This window comes from Pithys albifrons, chromosome 3 (assembly GCF_047495875.1).
Source record: "Pithys albifrons albifrons isolate INPA30051 chromosome 3, PitAlb_v1, whole genome shotgun sequence".
NCBI lineage: Eukaryota > Metazoa > Chordata > Aves > Passeriformes > Thamnophilidae > Pithys > Pithys albifrons.
In genome coordinates this window covers 14,199,308-14,215,352 of record NC_092460.1, presented here as the reverse complement: position 1 = coordinate 14,215,352, position 16,045 = coordinate 14,199,308, and the positions used below count along the sequence as shown (strand labels likewise).

The 16,045-nt window shown below is 46.0% G+C and overlaps 2 protein-coding genes and 4 non-coding genes across 13 annotated transcripts in view; 1 reads left to right on the top strand and 5 right to left on the bottom strand.

Moving 5' to 3' along the window:
• Positions 1 to 1,028: 1,028 nt before the first annotated feature.
• Positions 1,029 to 8,705, bottom strand: GNL3 (G protein nucleolar 3). The gene is made up of 15 exons (XM_071550547.1): positions 8,622 to 8,705; positions 7,922 to 7,980; positions 7,480 to 7,620; positions 6,746 to 6,859; positions 6,493 to 6,576; positions 6,113 to 6,248; positions 5,484 to 5,587; positions 5,075 to 5,210; positions 4,710 to 4,797; positions 4,166 to 4,349; positions 3,405 to 3,547; positions 2,559 to 2,695; positions 1,850 to 2,100; positions 1,469 to 1,550; positions 1,029 to 1,379 (listed from the first exon to the last, which is right to left on the bottom strand). Exons 1-15 carry the CDS (start codon positions 8,632 to 8,634, stop codon positions 1,291 to 1,293), a joined length of 1,761 nt encoding a protein of 586 aa, XP_071406648.1. The 5' UTR covers positions 8,635 to 8,705; the 3' UTR covers positions 1,029 to 1,290.
• On the bottom strand, positions 3,827 to 3,902 carry LOC139670778 (small nucleolar RNA SNORD19). The gene has a single exon (XR_011697553.1). It is a non-coding gene; the product is annotated as a small nucleolar RNA SNORD19 (small nucleolar RNA).
• On the bottom strand, positions 4,415 to 4,490 carry LOC139670779 (small nucleolar RNA SNORD69). Its single transcript, XR_011697554.1, has one exon. It is a non-coding gene; the product is annotated as a small nucleolar RNA SNORD69 (small nucleolar RNA).
• On the bottom strand, positions 4,880 to 4,953 carry LOC139670777 (small nucleolar RNA SNORD19). Its single transcript, XR_011697552.1, has one exon. It is a non-coding gene; the product is annotated as a small nucleolar RNA SNORD19 (small nucleolar RNA).
• Positions 5,978 to 6,053, bottom strand: LOC139670776 (small nucleolar RNA SNORD19). The gene has a single exon (XR_011697551.1). It is a non-coding gene; the product is annotated as a small nucleolar RNA SNORD19 (small nucleolar RNA).
• A 21-nt stretch (positions 8,706 to 8,726) lies between the features above and the next one.
• The window catches only part of PBRM1 (polybromo 1), a 59,294-nt gene continuing 51,975 nt past the window's right edge, over positions 8,727 to 16,045 (top strand). For 5 of the 8 annotated variants that reach the window (XM_071550541.1, XM_071550536.1, XM_071550537.1 and 2 more), the window contains exons 1-7: positions 8,792 to 8,877; positions 11,317 to 11,439; positions 12,459 to 12,614; positions 13,463 to 13,560; positions 14,117 to 14,264; positions 14,764 to 14,904; positions 15,562 to 15,678. In XM_071550541.1, the coding sequence (XP_071406642.1) occupies positions 11,401 to 11,439; positions 12,459 to 12,614; positions 13,463 to 13,560; positions 14,117 to 14,264; positions 14,764 to 14,904; positions 15,562 to 15,678 (699 nt within the window). In that variant the 5' untranslated portion in view covers positions 8,792 to 8,877; positions 11,317 to 11,400. Of the gene's footprint in view, positions 8,878 to 11,316; positions 11,440 to 12,458; positions 12,615 to 13,462; positions 13,561 to 14,116; positions 14,265 to 14,763; positions 14,905 to 15,561; positions 15,679 to 16,045 lie in introns of all 8 variants that reach the window. The other 3 variants (XM_071550538.1, XM_071550535.1, XM_071550539.1) reach the window with 2 other exon arrangements.

Below are 16,045 nucleotides of genomic sequence, written 5' to 3'. Positions count from 1 at the left end.
AGCACAGGAACACATTCTGACTGCACAGGGCAAAACAAATGCTTTACATTTACAAGTTGTTGGCCTGGTAGGACAGGTGTCACCAGGAAATAACTTCTGTCCAAGAGCACTGTAACAAGCACCTTGTTCCCCAGTGAAGGAGGACTGCTAAAGTAATCTCAGTTACCTTTCCCAGTGAAGGTTCAGAATGGAAAGTAGTCCCTAAAGTACCTTATGTTTAGCTGAAATAAGGAGCATTTTTTAGCCACCCTTTACATAATAAAGTTCTACAAGTTTTGCCAAAATACACTCGGGGAGGGGAGAGAGAAAGAGGGAGAGAGAGGGAAAGAGAGATGGAGAGAGGAGGGTCACAGCTGCTTCAGGACACACTGCAGACCTTTTCCTGGGGACCAACTTCGACTGCAAGATTTCTGGGAATTGCCACCACTCCTAACTCCCAGCGTTTCCTTCTTTTGAACAAAGGACAAGGAGAAAGTCTGCTCTTCCCCCATGGAAAAGGCTCCATCCTGCACCACCTGAGTCACACACTCCCCCTTATCTCTGCCTTGCTGGGAAAAGACTGAGAATTCACCTTGCAGCCAGCCCAGGTGCAACACTGACACTGCAAATATAATTGTACCAGGAGGAACCTACAGTTCCTGTGTGTTTTGTTTTGGGTTTTTTTGTTTTTGTTTTTTTTTTTTCGTGCTGGGTGAGTAGTTATATCTATATATCTCTAGTAGTTAAGAACAGTTATCCTTCTTATATCCATTTTCTAATTAAAGGGGGGGTTTTAAATTTAATAAGGGGTGACATGGTTGTTGAGGAGTCCTCTCCTCTGGTCTTGGTAAGCATTTTGGTTTCTCTCAAACTAAGACATTTTAGTAATCCTCTAGGAAAAGCAATTAAATTTTATGCAGGCATGAAAACTTACCTTGAAATTGAATTGCCTGAAAGTGACTAGAATTAGACATTTACTATTGTCTTGCAATGAAAGACAAAACATTTATCCTTTTGAAACATTTTAAGACAAAGTGAACAGACTACCTGAGCATATTAGGATTTTTTTTAAATAGGCTTTAATACAGGAGATAAACTTTGTGACTTAAAGCAGTTTCCTAGACGTGTATAAGGTCTGGAAGCATCAAGGGAGGTGCACTATTATATACATTATTTGACACAGTAACAATTGTGAGTCTTTGCAGCAGGTCTAGTATGCAGGATTTCTCCAGCTTCTGCTGCAACAAGAGTCTTCATGGCTGTTCTGAAAGCCATTAATGAGTCTCCAAACGGTGCCTTCACACCTGATTGTTACACATAGTCGGTATTAAAGTCATAGGCATCATCTTCCTCTGCTGGCTTATCTAGGCTGAAGGACAGGGAAGTGGAATGTTCACCTTCTGTGAAGAGAAAATCGTGTGTTAGTGAAATCAATGGAGGTGCTGGAGTACTGGAGATCATCCTTCAAGCCAGGGTTCTTAATACAGACCTGCCATCTGCTCTTCTGAGTTTGTAGGGTTTGCTTGTTGTTTCCCAAGCTTTGCTTTCCTGGTGACCTGAACTTTGCTTTCCTGCAAGTCAGAGGTCAGGTGTGTTACTCAAACATCACTAATGAAATCCCCCGTGCAAATGAAACCTGACAGAGCTGATGGTAGTGTGGAGGTCCCCTTGGATAGCTGATTAGAAACACACTGCTGAGGCAACCCACTCAGAGCAGCATTGTTTCCTTAATGAAGGAAAACAGCCCAACCCTTACCTCGAGGAGAGGCTTTTTGATGACACCCAGGGCCCCCACAGTGCCTCACTTCACAGCAAGACACTGACTGGGTACTTGGTGTCAGGATCTGAACAGGTAGAAACTTGCATTTACCTCTTTGACATCATGTTCTTCTTCCATATCATCCTGATCATCATCACTTTCTGTGAATTCCTCCTCCTCATCTTCCTCATCTTCTTCTTCTTCCTCTTCCTCCTCTTCTTCCTCTTCCTCCTCCTCCTCAGCTCTTCCCATGTTTTTCCACTCTGATCCTCCCTCTATTACTTTATTTTCCTCTATTGTCCCATTTGTCATACCAGCAGACTGGAAAACAATGCTGTTTGCTGGACTGGGGTATTTTAAAGCTGGCAAAAAAACATAATAAGTGTCTGTTAAGTCCATGTCAGACAGCACCAGGTGTAATGCCCACACCGAGAGGACACATCCTAGCCCTGCCCCTCCCTGCCATAGACAGCACTCCCACATAAGCAGGCGGAATGAAGGACAATTCTGAGACTGCCAGGAGCTGAAAATCTTGGATTTGAGTACAGGTAAGTTTATCTGGGTAGGTTTAGATTAGGTATTAGAAAAAAAATTTTACTGTGGAGTGATGAGGCCCTGGAACAGGTTGGCCAAAGAAACTGTGGCTGCCCCATCCCTGGGAGTGTCCAAGGCCAGGCTGGATGGGGCCTGGAGCAACCACCTGGGCTAGAGGAAGGTGTCCCTGCCCATGGCAGGGGGTTGGAATAAGATGATCTTTAATGTCCCCTTTCAACCAAATCCTTCTATTATTAATGGTAGTTTTTTACAGTAACAGTCCTACCTTGAACAGTGTTGCTATTTTCTTCTTCTAGATTCTTTAAATTAAAGCCCTTCTGCATTTCTGCTATTTTTTGTTCTGTAAGATATGGTGGTGGTGTCTGAGATCCTGGAGGTTGTGAGTGGTAACTCATTTTGCCTCTGGGAAAATAAAAATCAGCATTAAAAACCAACTAAAGGTAACACAGTTAAATCTCTGTATTTAAAAATAAACCTCAGAGCACAAAGCTCTCAATCTTCTCAACCAAACACTCCTGTACTACTATCTGTTTAACAGCAGTTCAACAGCTATTTAGATTTGACTCTGAAGTTGTCAACAGTATGAAGGGGAATCAAAGAATTGACTGGGTTAGAAAAGACCTTCGGGATCATCAAGTCCAACCCTTGGTCCAACTCCACTCCCTTTACCAGATCATGGCACTCAGTGCCACGGCCAATCTCAGTTTCAAAACCTCCAGGGATGGGGAATCCACCCCCTCTCTGGGCAGCCCATCCCAAAGCCTGATTACTCTCTCTGCAAAGAATTTTTTTCTGCTCTCCAACTTCCCCTGGCAGAGCTTGAGCCCGTGCCCCCTTGTCCTATTGCTGAGTGCCTGGGAGAAGAGACCAACCCCCACCTGGCCAGAGCTTCCCTTCAGGTAGTTCTGGACAGTGCTGAGGTCACCTCTGAGCCTCCTCTTCTACATCTGTTGGCCAGTCCAGCTCTTTACCAAAGTAAAAAATGTAAGAAAGCAAGGGAAGGAAACAGCCTCTCCTTTCTAAGTGCTTTGCACAACTCCAGTTCCTGCTGTGCTGGATCAGCACCATGAGAAAGGTAAGCAGCACAGAGCAAAGTTTACAGCATACATACCCTGTCCAGTCACAGAGCACCAATTTAGCTACATTTTCTATGTCAGGAACACCTCCCTTTTTCAGCATGCCCCTCTTCTGGGCAAGCAAAGATAAAAACTCCTCAGGGTTCCTGAAGTCTGGCATACTATAGTGCATCATTACCTAGGGCAAAAGAAAGCACATTCAGAAAGAGATACCCACCTTTCTCCGAGTTTTAGAAATGAAAGAGCAAATCAAAGGCATTATAATGAGAACAAATGAGTATATGAAGAGCTGTTTTTCTCTTGCATATGGGAATAAGCATTACCAAGCAAAATGCCTTCTTCACCAACAAACTCATCTGCATTCACCCAGACTAGTGGGTGTGGAGAGACAGTGCACTGGTCTGTGAAAAATAATCACAGAACCAAATGGAAATTAGGCTTAAGTTCATTTGCTTGAAACGAGAGTGAAATCAGAGTTGGATCTGAGGTCTTCACTGTAACAATAGGATACAGAAAGAATATCATCATTTTTCACTCTTTGATACTGTGATAAGATCTTAAAAGCAGGGTTGCTTAAAACCAGGTAAGTTATTGGGAAAACATTCCAGCTGTCGGGAACATGGCATGCTGTTCTGCCTGCTGTTTGTAAGGATGAAGCATCACATTGGCATTGCCATTCTGCATGGTTAAGGGGAAAGCAGGGCAAAAACTCAGCTACAGTAAAAGGAACTTTCATTATGGGGCCTAAGAAACCCGAGAAGTCAAATGCAGAGATGTGGGAAAAGATGGAGCTCACCTGCTGCTTACTGCAGTGATTAATAATGGCATTTATTCCTTCCAGCACATCTGCTGAGCCTGATTCTTCAGTGTCTATGATACTTCTCAAAGCCAGAGCCAGGGCACTGTTGGAAGGATCTGCAATTATACTTGGACTGTCCAGCATCTTTGTCTGCTTATCAATGTGCACAGTTTGCATGGACCTGTTCAGAGAGAAATGCACTGTGAGTGGATAATCAACAAGGACTGGGAATGGTGTGGGATGCAAGACACAAAGCTCAGTGTTGGATTGAATGTACTTCATAGAGTCAGTTCCAGTGTTTTGTCATCATATGCTTTGTGTAGGACAGAAAACCAAGGGTGCACAAAGAGAAAGTTTATCCACTGTATCCTCTGGTGAGAGTTTGCATCACACAGACCAACATCTTTCACCTTGCAAATTGAAGTGTGCATTTAAAACTGCACATGGGCCTGCTGTGCCCCTGCTGGACTGAAATACAAACTCAAGGTAAGTGGAACACAACAAACAGGGAAAGGAACAGTTTTTATCAGACTCAACTTACTTGGTAATGCCTCTTGCTATGCTAACATTGCAAGCACGCACCCCTTTAAGGCTGTTGATTATGCTGCTCTTTCCAACGTTAGGGAAACCTGAAGAAAATCACACAAATAAGGTAAATAAGAAACCTCAGAAAATTCAGCCTTTATATCACTGCTTCTTCCAAGTGTCTTTGCTGTGTGTGAGATCAGAGTTGGATCTGAAGTCTTCACTACAGAAGTAAGACAAAGTGTGTATCCTCATTTCTCACGCTGACACACGGACTAGAAAGCCCCTTAGCAAACCACGTGTTAGCAGCTCTACCCAGTTTGTAAAACAGGATCCCAAAGAAGAGAAGGAAATTCCTCCTGTCTCTCCAAACACACTCACCTACTACCCCAACCTGAATGGCTTTGTTTTGAGTCTTGCCGTGCTCTTGAAGCAGTTTCAAAAGGCATTTGGTTCCAAAACACTGGGAGGTTTTTGATAAATCAACACGTGCACGTCTTTTTGTGAACTGTTCCTGCTGCAGGAGTCAAAGGCAAAAAAACCCCATGGTCAGGAGCTATTCAGGAAGATAAAATATGTATACTTAGATTTTATTGATTTACTGTAATTTCAATAGCAAGAATCCCCACACACACACACATTGTACTGCAAAGCTCAGTTGAAGTGTAAAGGCATATCAGTCACAGCAGTGTAATCAAACAAGGGGAAAAGCAATTTTAAAGAAAAAAGTTCCTGTTTCTCAACATGTTTCAGCATGTATGATTGCAAATACAGCCTGCAGTGCTCTTACCGTGCTCTTGTCCTTCATCAGTGTTGCTGATTTAAAAGCAACTGTTGGAAGCTCCTTCTTCAAATAATTCAACCATTTCTCCAAGTTGTCCTTTGGCACTAAATCTGGAAAAAAGAGCAGTTCTCTCATGTCTGTGAATTTTAAATATCACTGTGTGTAGGAATTAGAAATCATTGTCCATTTAGGATGTTCCTTTATGACAAATAACGCTTGGCTGAAAATGCTACCAAAGTTCTGGGTTTATTCTCCAAAGGCACCCAGTGACTTATTTTCCTGCCTTGAGCAGAGCACATCACAATTACATTTTTGGCCTCTGTATTAGGTATTTAATGCTGTGGTCTTGCTAGAAGACTGTGTGTGGTACAGAGTGATGTCCTGTGAAGGATTTTCCCACCATCCCTGCAAAGGCTACTCTAATACAAAGTTCCCTTTGCTCTTGTTGCTCTTGGTATTTTCTTTTTTTTTCAGCTGCTGGTACCTCAGTGATTTCCAGCTTTTTTAGTGAGCTCAGAGTTGGAACAAATGTCTTCAATGGAATCTCAGATTCCTTTAAAATCTTCTTCATAGCTCACTTACCACAGAACCACACAGTGACCAAGTAACACTTTGAGAAAACTTGCGTTTCTTACCAATTTTGTTCAGAACCAAGAGCAGCTTTTTGTTTCCTCCAGAGCTTGTGACAGCTTCCTCCAGCTGAGGACACCGGCAGCCCATTGGATCTCTTGCATCCAAAACCTCCAGAACCACATCTGAGGCCTCAAGCACCTGGCTCAGAAAAAAGAGAAGACTCTCAAATAAGGCATCACAGACCAGATGACAACTCTGGAAGAGCTGTGCCTTGCAAAAGTTACTGTGCTGTAAACTCTCTGTTGTACAATCCCTTACTTCACTGTTGATGTTTATCAGAGACAACCTTTATTACTCTGCACAGTAATGCCATAAAAAGGAAAATAAGTGGTCTCATTGCTGACCCCCATCAAATCATATAAAAACAGCTGAAGCATTTTACCCTGTTGAGCTCCCTGCAGAATGACTTCTTCGAATTTTTATTCAGCTGTTTTTTTGTCTTTCCTTTAGATTTGCCAGAGGATTCCTGAAGGCAAATAAGAAAAAAAAAGAATTATTTAAATGAGAATTAGTGCATAATATTTGAGAGCATGTACAGCATGAAAATTTTAACACATAACATGCTGCTTGAGAGGGTGCAGTTTCAGGATGACTTCTATAAGCTTCAAAGAATAAAAATCACACAGGACACCCACCTTTCCTTCTGCTTTTTCCTTGATTTTAGCTGCATTCTTTTTAGCTTCCAGCTTCCTCTTCTTTTCATGTTCTTTCTGCCTGTTCAGCTTCTGCTTTTGCTTCAGTTCTTCAAGCTGATTGCAAACAGAACCCAAGCCAGATAAAATATCTTTGAAGGTGGTAAGCAAGACTGTTCTTCCTCCCTATTTCTCTCCCAAGCTCCTGAGACAGCTCAGTTAGAAGTCCTGGCTGTCCAAGTGACTCTGGGACACATTTTTTGCATCCTACTCTGAAAAGAATAATGTTGCCTTCAACTGCCTCAAAACCAGAGGCAACCAGCCATTAGTTTGACCCCAAAACAACAGCTGTGCAGCAACCACTCCAGCTGATAAGGCTGCTGCTCATCTCACATTCCTCCACACTGCAAACCTTATTTTCTCTATATCACATAATGCCAAGATGTAACTCTTAGCTCTCTGATGGGACATCTGTGTATCTCAGCATCACAGGCAATCTGGATGACATTAGAAATTCCTCTTCCAGCATGCTTGTATGTACAGCAAGGAAAACAGGGCTAAAAATAAAAAGCCAGTTGTTCCACACTGTACAACGCTGGAAATAAAGATATTTTTCCAATGTGTCTACCAGGACCACCTACACCCTGCCACAACTGCACCTCTGGGTGCACACCAAGCTTCCCTGGAGACAGGAACAGTCTCAGTTCTTGTTCTCTTTCCCACAAATTGTATTTTACCCTCTGCTTTCTTTGCTCTGCTTCCCGTAGAAGCTCCTCCTTAAACGGTGCAGCACTGGGGACTCCGGGATCTTTCTTGGGCTTTTTTTTGTGCCCACGTTTCTTGGCCTCCTTCCTGACCTTTCGGTGGTGCTCTCTGATCTGGAGACAGGAACAAGGAGGGGAAAAAAAAGGAGTGACAAATGGCACATTTCTGTGTCATCACAAAGCTACACTTGAACGTACCAGCCCAAAATAATGCAAAATATAATGATGCAAAACATCCTACACTGGAAACCAAATTCCCCACTGTAGCCCTGACTCTTTACCGTGCAATGTAACATCCCCACCGTGTATACAAACGTGCAGCACAGCTCTATAATGACACATAAAAGCGCTTTGGCTCTCAGAGCAGCGAGCAGGGAGCGTCAATCAGCGCCGGACCCGCCGGGCTGGGACTCACCTTCTTCTGGATCTTGTAGCGCTTGTGGCAGCTCAGCCTCTTGCTTGCCTTGCGCAGCTCTGCAACCCACGGGCATCGTCAGCGCGTGTCGGGACCCGCCGGGCACCGAGAGGGACCCCGTGTGTCGGGACCCTCGTGTGTCGGGATCCCCCCGTGTATCGGGATCCTCGTGTATCGGGATCCCAACCGTGTGCCGGGATCCCCGTGTATCGGGATATTCGTGTATTGGGATCCCCCTCGTGTGCCAGGATCCAACCCCGTGTGCCAGGATCTCCTCGTGTATCGGGATCCCCCCCGTGAATAGAGACTCCACTGTATCGGGATCCCCCCCGTGTACCAGGGCCCGCCCCGTGTATCGGGATCCCTCCCGTGTATCGGGATTCCCCCCGTGTATCGGGATCCCTCTCGTGTATCGGGATCCCTCTCGTGTATCGGGATCCCTCCCGTGCATCGGGATCCCTCCCGTGCATCGGGATGTCCCCCACGTATCGGACCCTCCGTGTGCCGACACTCGTATTCCGCCCGCCCGGTGACCCGGCCGTGCTCCCGCAGCCGCCATTCCCCCCTCCCAGGTGCGCCATTCCCGGTTCCCTATCCCCAGTTCCCATCCCGGTCCCCTATTCCCGTTTCCCTATTCCCGGTCCCTAATTCCCGTTTCCTTATTCCCGGTTCCCATCCCCGTTCCCCTCCCGGCCCTCACTCGGTCTCCTCATGGCGCCGCCACGTGCTGCTCCCGCCGCCGGGGCGCTGCCGTAAAGTGCGTCGGCGCGGCCCCGGCGGGGCGGGTGTCGCGCGGGCTGTGTGTCGCTTTGCGGCAGCGGCGGCGGTGTCGGAGCCGGGCCGGGCGGACCCCGCGCACCCCCCGGGCCGCGGCAGCGCCGGGCAGGGCCGAGCGGGGCGGAGACGGGCCGAGCCGGGCCGAGCCGAGCCGAGCGGAGCCGAGCCGAGCCAGAGGGGTGAGCGGCGCGGGCGGGGCGCGGGCCGGGGCTTGGAGGCCGCTGCCTCCCTTTGTGTGGCGGCGGCGGCGCCGCCCGAGCGCGCAGCGGGCCCGCCGAGTGCCGCCCGCCCGTGTCACCCACACCGGGGCCGGGCTGGGCTGGCGGGGCTGCCCGCGGCTGTGGCAGCACCTGCGGTGCCGAACACGGTGCTTTGTTTGTGTCCCGCACTCCCGGCGGGTTCGTGGCCTCCGGCAGCGGCGGCTTTGGCTCTTTGTGCCCCGTCCCGGTGCCTCTTTTTGTGCCCCGTCCCGGTGCCTCTCACGGGTCTGGTCCCTGCCATTCTCCTCTCCCCGTCCCGTTCCGATGGCGTCGGTAACCAGGGGAGGTCTGGCCGCGCTTCCCGCCCTTGTTCCCGCTGCTCAATTCGATGTTTATGCCGAAACGGGGGCCAGGCAGGTGACGATAAATGTCCCCCGCGGCATCCCGGGACTTGCAGCTCTGCTCTGCTTGCAGGCAGAAAATGAAATGAGTGCTGGAATGCACAGGGTTGTGCCCAGCGTGCTGTGCCAAGTGTGTGTAACACCTGCCCGTGTGTCTCCTGCCTGTGTAACATCTGACCGTGTGTCACCTGCCCGTGTGTCACCTGGCCGTGTAACACCTGGCCGTGTAACACCTGGCCGTGTAACACCTGGCCATGGAACACCTGGCCATGGAACACCTGGCCATGGAACACCTGCCCGTGTGTCACCTGCCTGTGTAACATCTGACCGTGTGTCACCTGCCTGTGTAACATCTGGCCGTGTGTCACCTGGCCGTGTAACACCTGGCCATGGAACACCTGGACATGTGTCACCTGGACATGGAACACCTGCCCGTGTATGGGGTGGGACTGGTGATCCTGGTGGTGCCCAGTGTGGTGTTGCTGTGGGAGAGACACCTGTTGTCTGTGTGTGTCGATGTGCTGTAAATTAGGAATGGCCAAAGTGTTTTTGCGGCGCTGTCTGTGCTCGTATGACGCTTTTACGGGCGGTGGGAGCAGTTCCTGGGATGATGCTCAGGCTCCTCCTGTTGCCCCGGAGCTGCCTCGGCTGTAGCGGCGATTCCCGGTGTGAGTGTTGGGTCCTGTGGGGCGGCTCACAGGGTGGCTGCACAGTCAGACTGCACAGCAAACTCTGGGAGAGGGGTTCTGAAGTGAAACAAAGTGTTTCTGTGCACAGCAGGTTGTCTGTGCTCACAGCGTGAAGATCTGGTGAGAAATTTGCATTTTGGAGCCTCACGTCGGTAGGAGTTTGGCATGAGCAGGTCTTCAGCTGAGTGTTCGTGATGTTGTGCAGGCTGATGAGTGTTTTGCATGGTTGTTAGAGGAGGAAAATGTGTTTTGGAGGCTGTGTACAGAGTGCTCAGGGTGTCCTGGTCGCTGTCAGTGTGTGGCTGAGCCAGGCAGCGTTCATGCTTCAGACGTGTGTCTTTGCAGGCAGTGCTGGTTGGGAGCTTCCCGAGTCTTTATTTCAGGATGGGATTGAACTGAGTGCGCTTTTGGGTTCCTGGTTGAACCAGAATTCCTCATTCCCATGTCCCTTCTGCTTTCTTCCACATCCAGTGACTTGTGCTCCTGTCACTCTGCCCATCAGCACAGCTGGTGTTGGCCACTCCAACTGCAGCCCTCAGATAAAAGCTGGAGGCAGCACCAAAGCCAGAGTGTGGGTTCTGTTCCCAAGGTGAATAGTCTGCTGATAAAGCACAGAGTTTCTCTGCATATCTGTGTTATGAAAATATCCAGAGTCCTGAACAGGAAAAGAATCTCTCTGGGGTTTGACTGAAGGCAGTAGTTGGATGAACCACACAGAAGCAAACATTTTGTCATAAGATGGTTCTGTGTTTCACATGGAATTTCTGGGGAAAAAAAATCTGGCTTGGAGACTGCTTAGAAATTGAAACAGAACATCTCTAGTGAGCCTGAATGGCTGGATACTGAGTGTTGCTTAGTTCTGAGGATAAAAACCCACTCTGAAGGGTGATGGAGGTGCAGCATCACTACATAATTTATTAAATGTTCCTTGACCTTAAGATGATGCAGTTATTGTTATAAGCACTGTAGTAGTACTTTGCATTCTGTAACTTTTACTGCTTTCTGGTTTTCACTGTCAGGTCAGATATCACTTATGTTTACTCTCTGTTCTGCTTGATGAATCACCCTCTAGCAAGTGGCTGAGAAATCTGTAATGTGTATTCAGGAACATTACAGAAATGTATTTTTGCTGTGAAAATGACAGAAGTGTCTGGCATTCTGTGTGCAAAATTACTTTGTAGTGTTTCTGCTGGGCTAAAAAAAGTTACCTTCTGTTTCCTGCTTTTTTCCTCTGTCGCTGTAATTATCCAAGTTATTCTTGGATTTTTTTCTTTATCTATCTACTCTCAATGTTCTCCTCTCTCTCCTTCCTTTTTCTTGTCTTCCAGTTCTGGCTGTACTAACAACATTCCTGGTCTGCTGCTCTCAGAGTGTCACCTTCTCCCAGTATCTGTGCTTGGCCATCAGACACTATGAGGAGACTGGCTTTTCGAGGTGCTGGTTCTACTCTGGTAAATCTGGTAAATTATTGATTGTGTCTCCATTCCTCTGCCTCAGCCTTTTGCTTTTCTCTACCCTGACTGTTAATTATTGCTACCTTATTCATCTCATTTGTGTGCTTGGACTGAACTCTGCCATAAGTGCTTTAATGTGGTTACCTTGTGCTGCCGTACCTTGTGCATCAGCTGAGTAACAGCAGCTTCCTTGAAGGAATTCCTTGATTTGGTTGGAAAATGGGTATAAGCTGGGCTGAGTGGATCTATTCTGCATTCAGCCTTTGAGACAGCCACAAATAAAGATATTTTTCTGATGCTGGCACTGGAATTTGGAAAAGAGCCAACAACTTGCTCCATAAATTACCATAGTTGTTGCATGGTGATTGTTCTTTTATCAGTGTTTGTGCTGGTAAATGGAAAGCTATGACTGAAGGAGGAGGTGGCTCTTTCTGCTTCTCAGATTGAGCCACTCATCCTGCACATCAAGTGGGAGGTCACATGGTGCTCTAGACCTTTTTTCCACTTGAATATAACACAAGGTATTCAGTGGTAGCTCTTTTCATTTGTAATTTGTTTTCTTCCTGGTTTTGTTAGTTTATTTAGGTTTTTTTGTTTGTTTGTTGGTCTGGTTGTTTTGGTTTTTTTTTTAGTTTGACATGGAATGATGTGCTTTTACACCAGAACTGAGCACGTTTCTGTACAGCTTTTTTGTTGAAAACAGAGTTCCATGCATGGGACGGGGTATCAAAATGTACAGTTTGAGAACATGTTCTGCTGAGAGCTGCTATTTCATCTCCATCACTGTGACCCGGGGGAGGTTTCTGACCTTGCTTCTGTTGGTGACTGTAAAACTGTAGGAGCATTTTGATTTCCCTTTTTACTCTTGGGGATTTTCACAACGCTGGTGTTTGGATTGTGGTTTAACAGACCTGCAGAGTGTAGCAAACATCCCTAACTCATCCAAAGCTCTGTGGTTAGCACTCCCCAGAGGGTCTGGGTGCAATGCCATGAGTTAACGTGTCTCTTCATTATAGAAGAAGTTGGATTCCATGGGTTCCAAGAGGCGAAGAGCCACCTCCCCTTCCAGCAGCGTCAGCGGAGGAGACTTCGACGATGCCCATCACTCCACAAACACACCAGGCCCGAGCAGAAAGAGGAGGAGACTTTCCAATCTCCCAACTGTAGATCCTGTTAGTACCTTCTTATTATGCACACCTGGTTTTTCCTTGGGGATACTGTATCCCTGTCTGGGATTGTAAAAGGGATGACCACGTGCAGCCCATGCTCACTCGTTCTGAATCTGCTCCTGCCTTGCCTGAGCTTTGTTCAGGATCACATTCAGCTTTGGTTTGGTCTTGTCTCCCCAGTTTCATCTTTTTCTTTCCTGTTTTGCTTTTGCTGCTTTCCTTTTTTTTTTGCTGATGATTTTAGCAGATGAAGGGATGTTGGAGAAGGAGCTGAAATCATAATTTGCAGGAGTTGAGAGCTGTGTCTGCAAAGCAAATGCAGAAAGGGATAAGTGGGGAATGGCACAGGCAATGGTGTACAATGCTCAGAGGTGACCTCAGCACTGTCTAGAACTACCTGAAGGGAAGTTCCAGCCACGTGAGGGTTGGTCTCTTCTCCCAGGCACTCAGCAATAGGACAAGGGGGCACGGGCTCAAGCTCTGCCAGGGGAAATTGAAGTTGGAGAGCAGATTTCCAGAGAGAGTGCTCAGGCATTGGAATGGGCTGCCCAGAGAGGGGGTGGATTCCCCATCCCTGGAGGTTTTGAAACTGAGCTTGGCCGTGGCACTGAGTGCCATGATCTGGTAAAGGGACTGGAGTTGGACCAAGGGTTGGACTTGATGATCTCGGAGGGCTTTTCCAACCCAATCCATTCCATGATTCTGTGATTCTCTGCTCCAATGGCTACTCACTTCTGCTTTAGAGCACGCTGTGGATTGGCAGCTTGTCTTTCCCTGTTTAAGCAGGACTTGGTTTGTTGCCTCCATAAAATGTTCTCCTTTGTCATGACTTTATTGTTGCTGCCTTTCAGATTGCTGTGTGCCATGAGCTCTACAACACCATCAGAGATTACAAGGATGAGCAGGGGAGGCTCCTCTGTGAGCTTTTCATTAGGGCCCCCAAGAGAAGGTGAGCCTTGAACCTGAGATTTAATCAGGGAGTAAAGTGGAAACTGAGGGATACTTCAGCATTAATTTATGAAAAATTTAAGCTACATTTGTCATAGTTTCACACCTGTGTTTGATCCAAGTATTTGGTCTAATTATTCAAGGGGACATGCTAATATTAGTGTCCTTTTTCATGCAAAAAACTCACTGAATTAATTTAAAATGTTTCTTCTGACAGCTTCCTAAAACATCTGTGCCTTTGGTTATAAAATATTGTACATAACTGGTGGAATGTAATACTTAGGGCATATCCTGGAGATGTGACTAGAGGTGACCCTTGAAAATAGAGTAGATAATAAGAAAGAGACTGAATTTTATCTTAAACATGGGAAATGGAGGATGTTAGACAACATATGTAAAATAAGCTGACTAACAGACCACTGTGTAGATCTTTTAGCTGTAACAAAAATGGATTGGAATTTTCTTTGTTTTAGTTAGTCATAGACATGTACAAGCTTTAGTGCTGTGGTTTTGGTTTTATTCTTGGATTATAATGCCTGTTTTTGTCATTGCAACAGAAATCAACCAGATTATTATGAAGTGGTTTCTCAGCCAATTGATTTAATGAAAATCCAACAAAAGCTGAAGATGGAGGAGTATGATGATGTGAATTTGCTGACTGCTGATTTCCAGCTTCTCTTTAACAATGCAAAGGCTTACTATAAGGTGAGAAAATACATGTAAAGCTCAAATTCACTGTGAAAGTGGTAGAGATATGTTAAAATTCTTCCTTAGTTTGGCCCAAAAAGCTCTTCAATTTAGGCTGTATTATTGGTAAGAGGACAACACACATTGCAGTTAGTTGCATGTATTTCCATACATTGACTGTATCATCATAAGTCATCCTACAGTTTTTCTGTGGAAAACTATAAAATAGTGTGGGAAGGTTCTTCCTGTCGTTTTCCAAAAGAGATCAAAAGCAAAAATAGAGATGTAAACTGAGAAAAAAACCTATCAAAGCCTTCTCATTTTACAACACACTTTGTGTAACCTTTTGAAATAGAAAAAGGGTTATTTTGTTCCCCAAAAGGAAATGTTTATAAAGAACAGAAAGCATCCAGCAGGAATGTTGAGTCTTTCTCTTCCATTTGCCACATAATTTATACATTTCCTTCAGATGAGAACGGTCTGACTTTTGACCAGGGTGTTTGATGTGTTGTTGCAGCCTGATTCTCCTGAGTACAAAGCTGCCTGCAAACTCTGGGAGCTGTATTTGCGCACAAAAAATGAGTTTGTTCAGAAAGGTGATGCCGAGGAGGAGGAGGATGATGAGGAAGGACATGACAATCAAGCAAATTCTGAATTAGTAAGTGTGGCCATGACAACTGCAGGTGGGGGAGGCCGTGGCTGTGTCAGCTGACTCTGAGAGGGCGACAAAGCACTGAGTAATATTTTCACTGTCAAATCATTCCCCAGAGGGTATTTTTTAGGCAAGGTTATTAGTCAATGACTCCACAACACTCTGTGTGTGTTTCACTTCGCATAGCAAAAAGCAGCTGTGAGGTTTTCTGACAGGGATAAAGCCTGGTTCTGGTTTAGCTGAAATAATACGATGTGTGCTTGATATTGTGCCACTTCTGAGGTTTCTTGCAGGAAAGCTTTGAGTCTGATGAATGACTTTCCAGCAAGTGTCCCATTCACTTAGTGCAGCTGCTCCTGGGGTGGGTTATAAGCCAGACAGGATGAGGGGAAGTTTGTGCCTGTCTGGTTTGTGTGATGTTGGGATGCACTTTTCATTAACAGTGTGATGTGTGTCTGACACCCTGCAGTGTAAACCTGAAATTAAAGTTTCTTAATGTGCTTTACTTAAACACATAAACAATGTTGTCTTCAAAAGTTGCATCCATTTTTTGTACTTGATATTTTCTGTCTTTGAAGTGTAAATTCCTGAATTTCAGTGCAACTTAAAGCACTCCACTGTGGCTGCTATTAAAACTTCTTGTGATTTCGTTTCTTACATTAGTCATCTCCAGGTTACCTGAAGGAAATTCTTGAACAGCTTCTTGAAGCTGTAGCTGTTGCCACAAACCCATCAGGACGTCTCATAAGTGAACTGTTTCAGAAACTCCCATCTAAAGTGGTGAGTATTTCAGCAATATTGGTTGTGGTCTAAGCTGGAAATGTGGACTTTTATATCTCTGATGTTATGCTGGTGATGGCCACACTCAGGATGCAGTTCTTTGGTTCTGTGTCCTTAGAATCGATCATAGAATCGATTGGGTTGGAAAAGACCTCCAAGATCATCAATTCCAACCCTTATCCAGCTCCACTCCCTTTACCAGATCATGGCACTCAGTGCCACGTCCAATCTGCGTTTAAAAATCTCCAGGGATGGGGGATCCACCCCCTCTCTGGGCAGCCCATTCCAATGCCTGAGCACTCTCTCTGCAAAGAAGTTTTTTCTGCTCTCCAACTTTAATTTTCCCTGGCAGAGCTTGAGCCTGTGC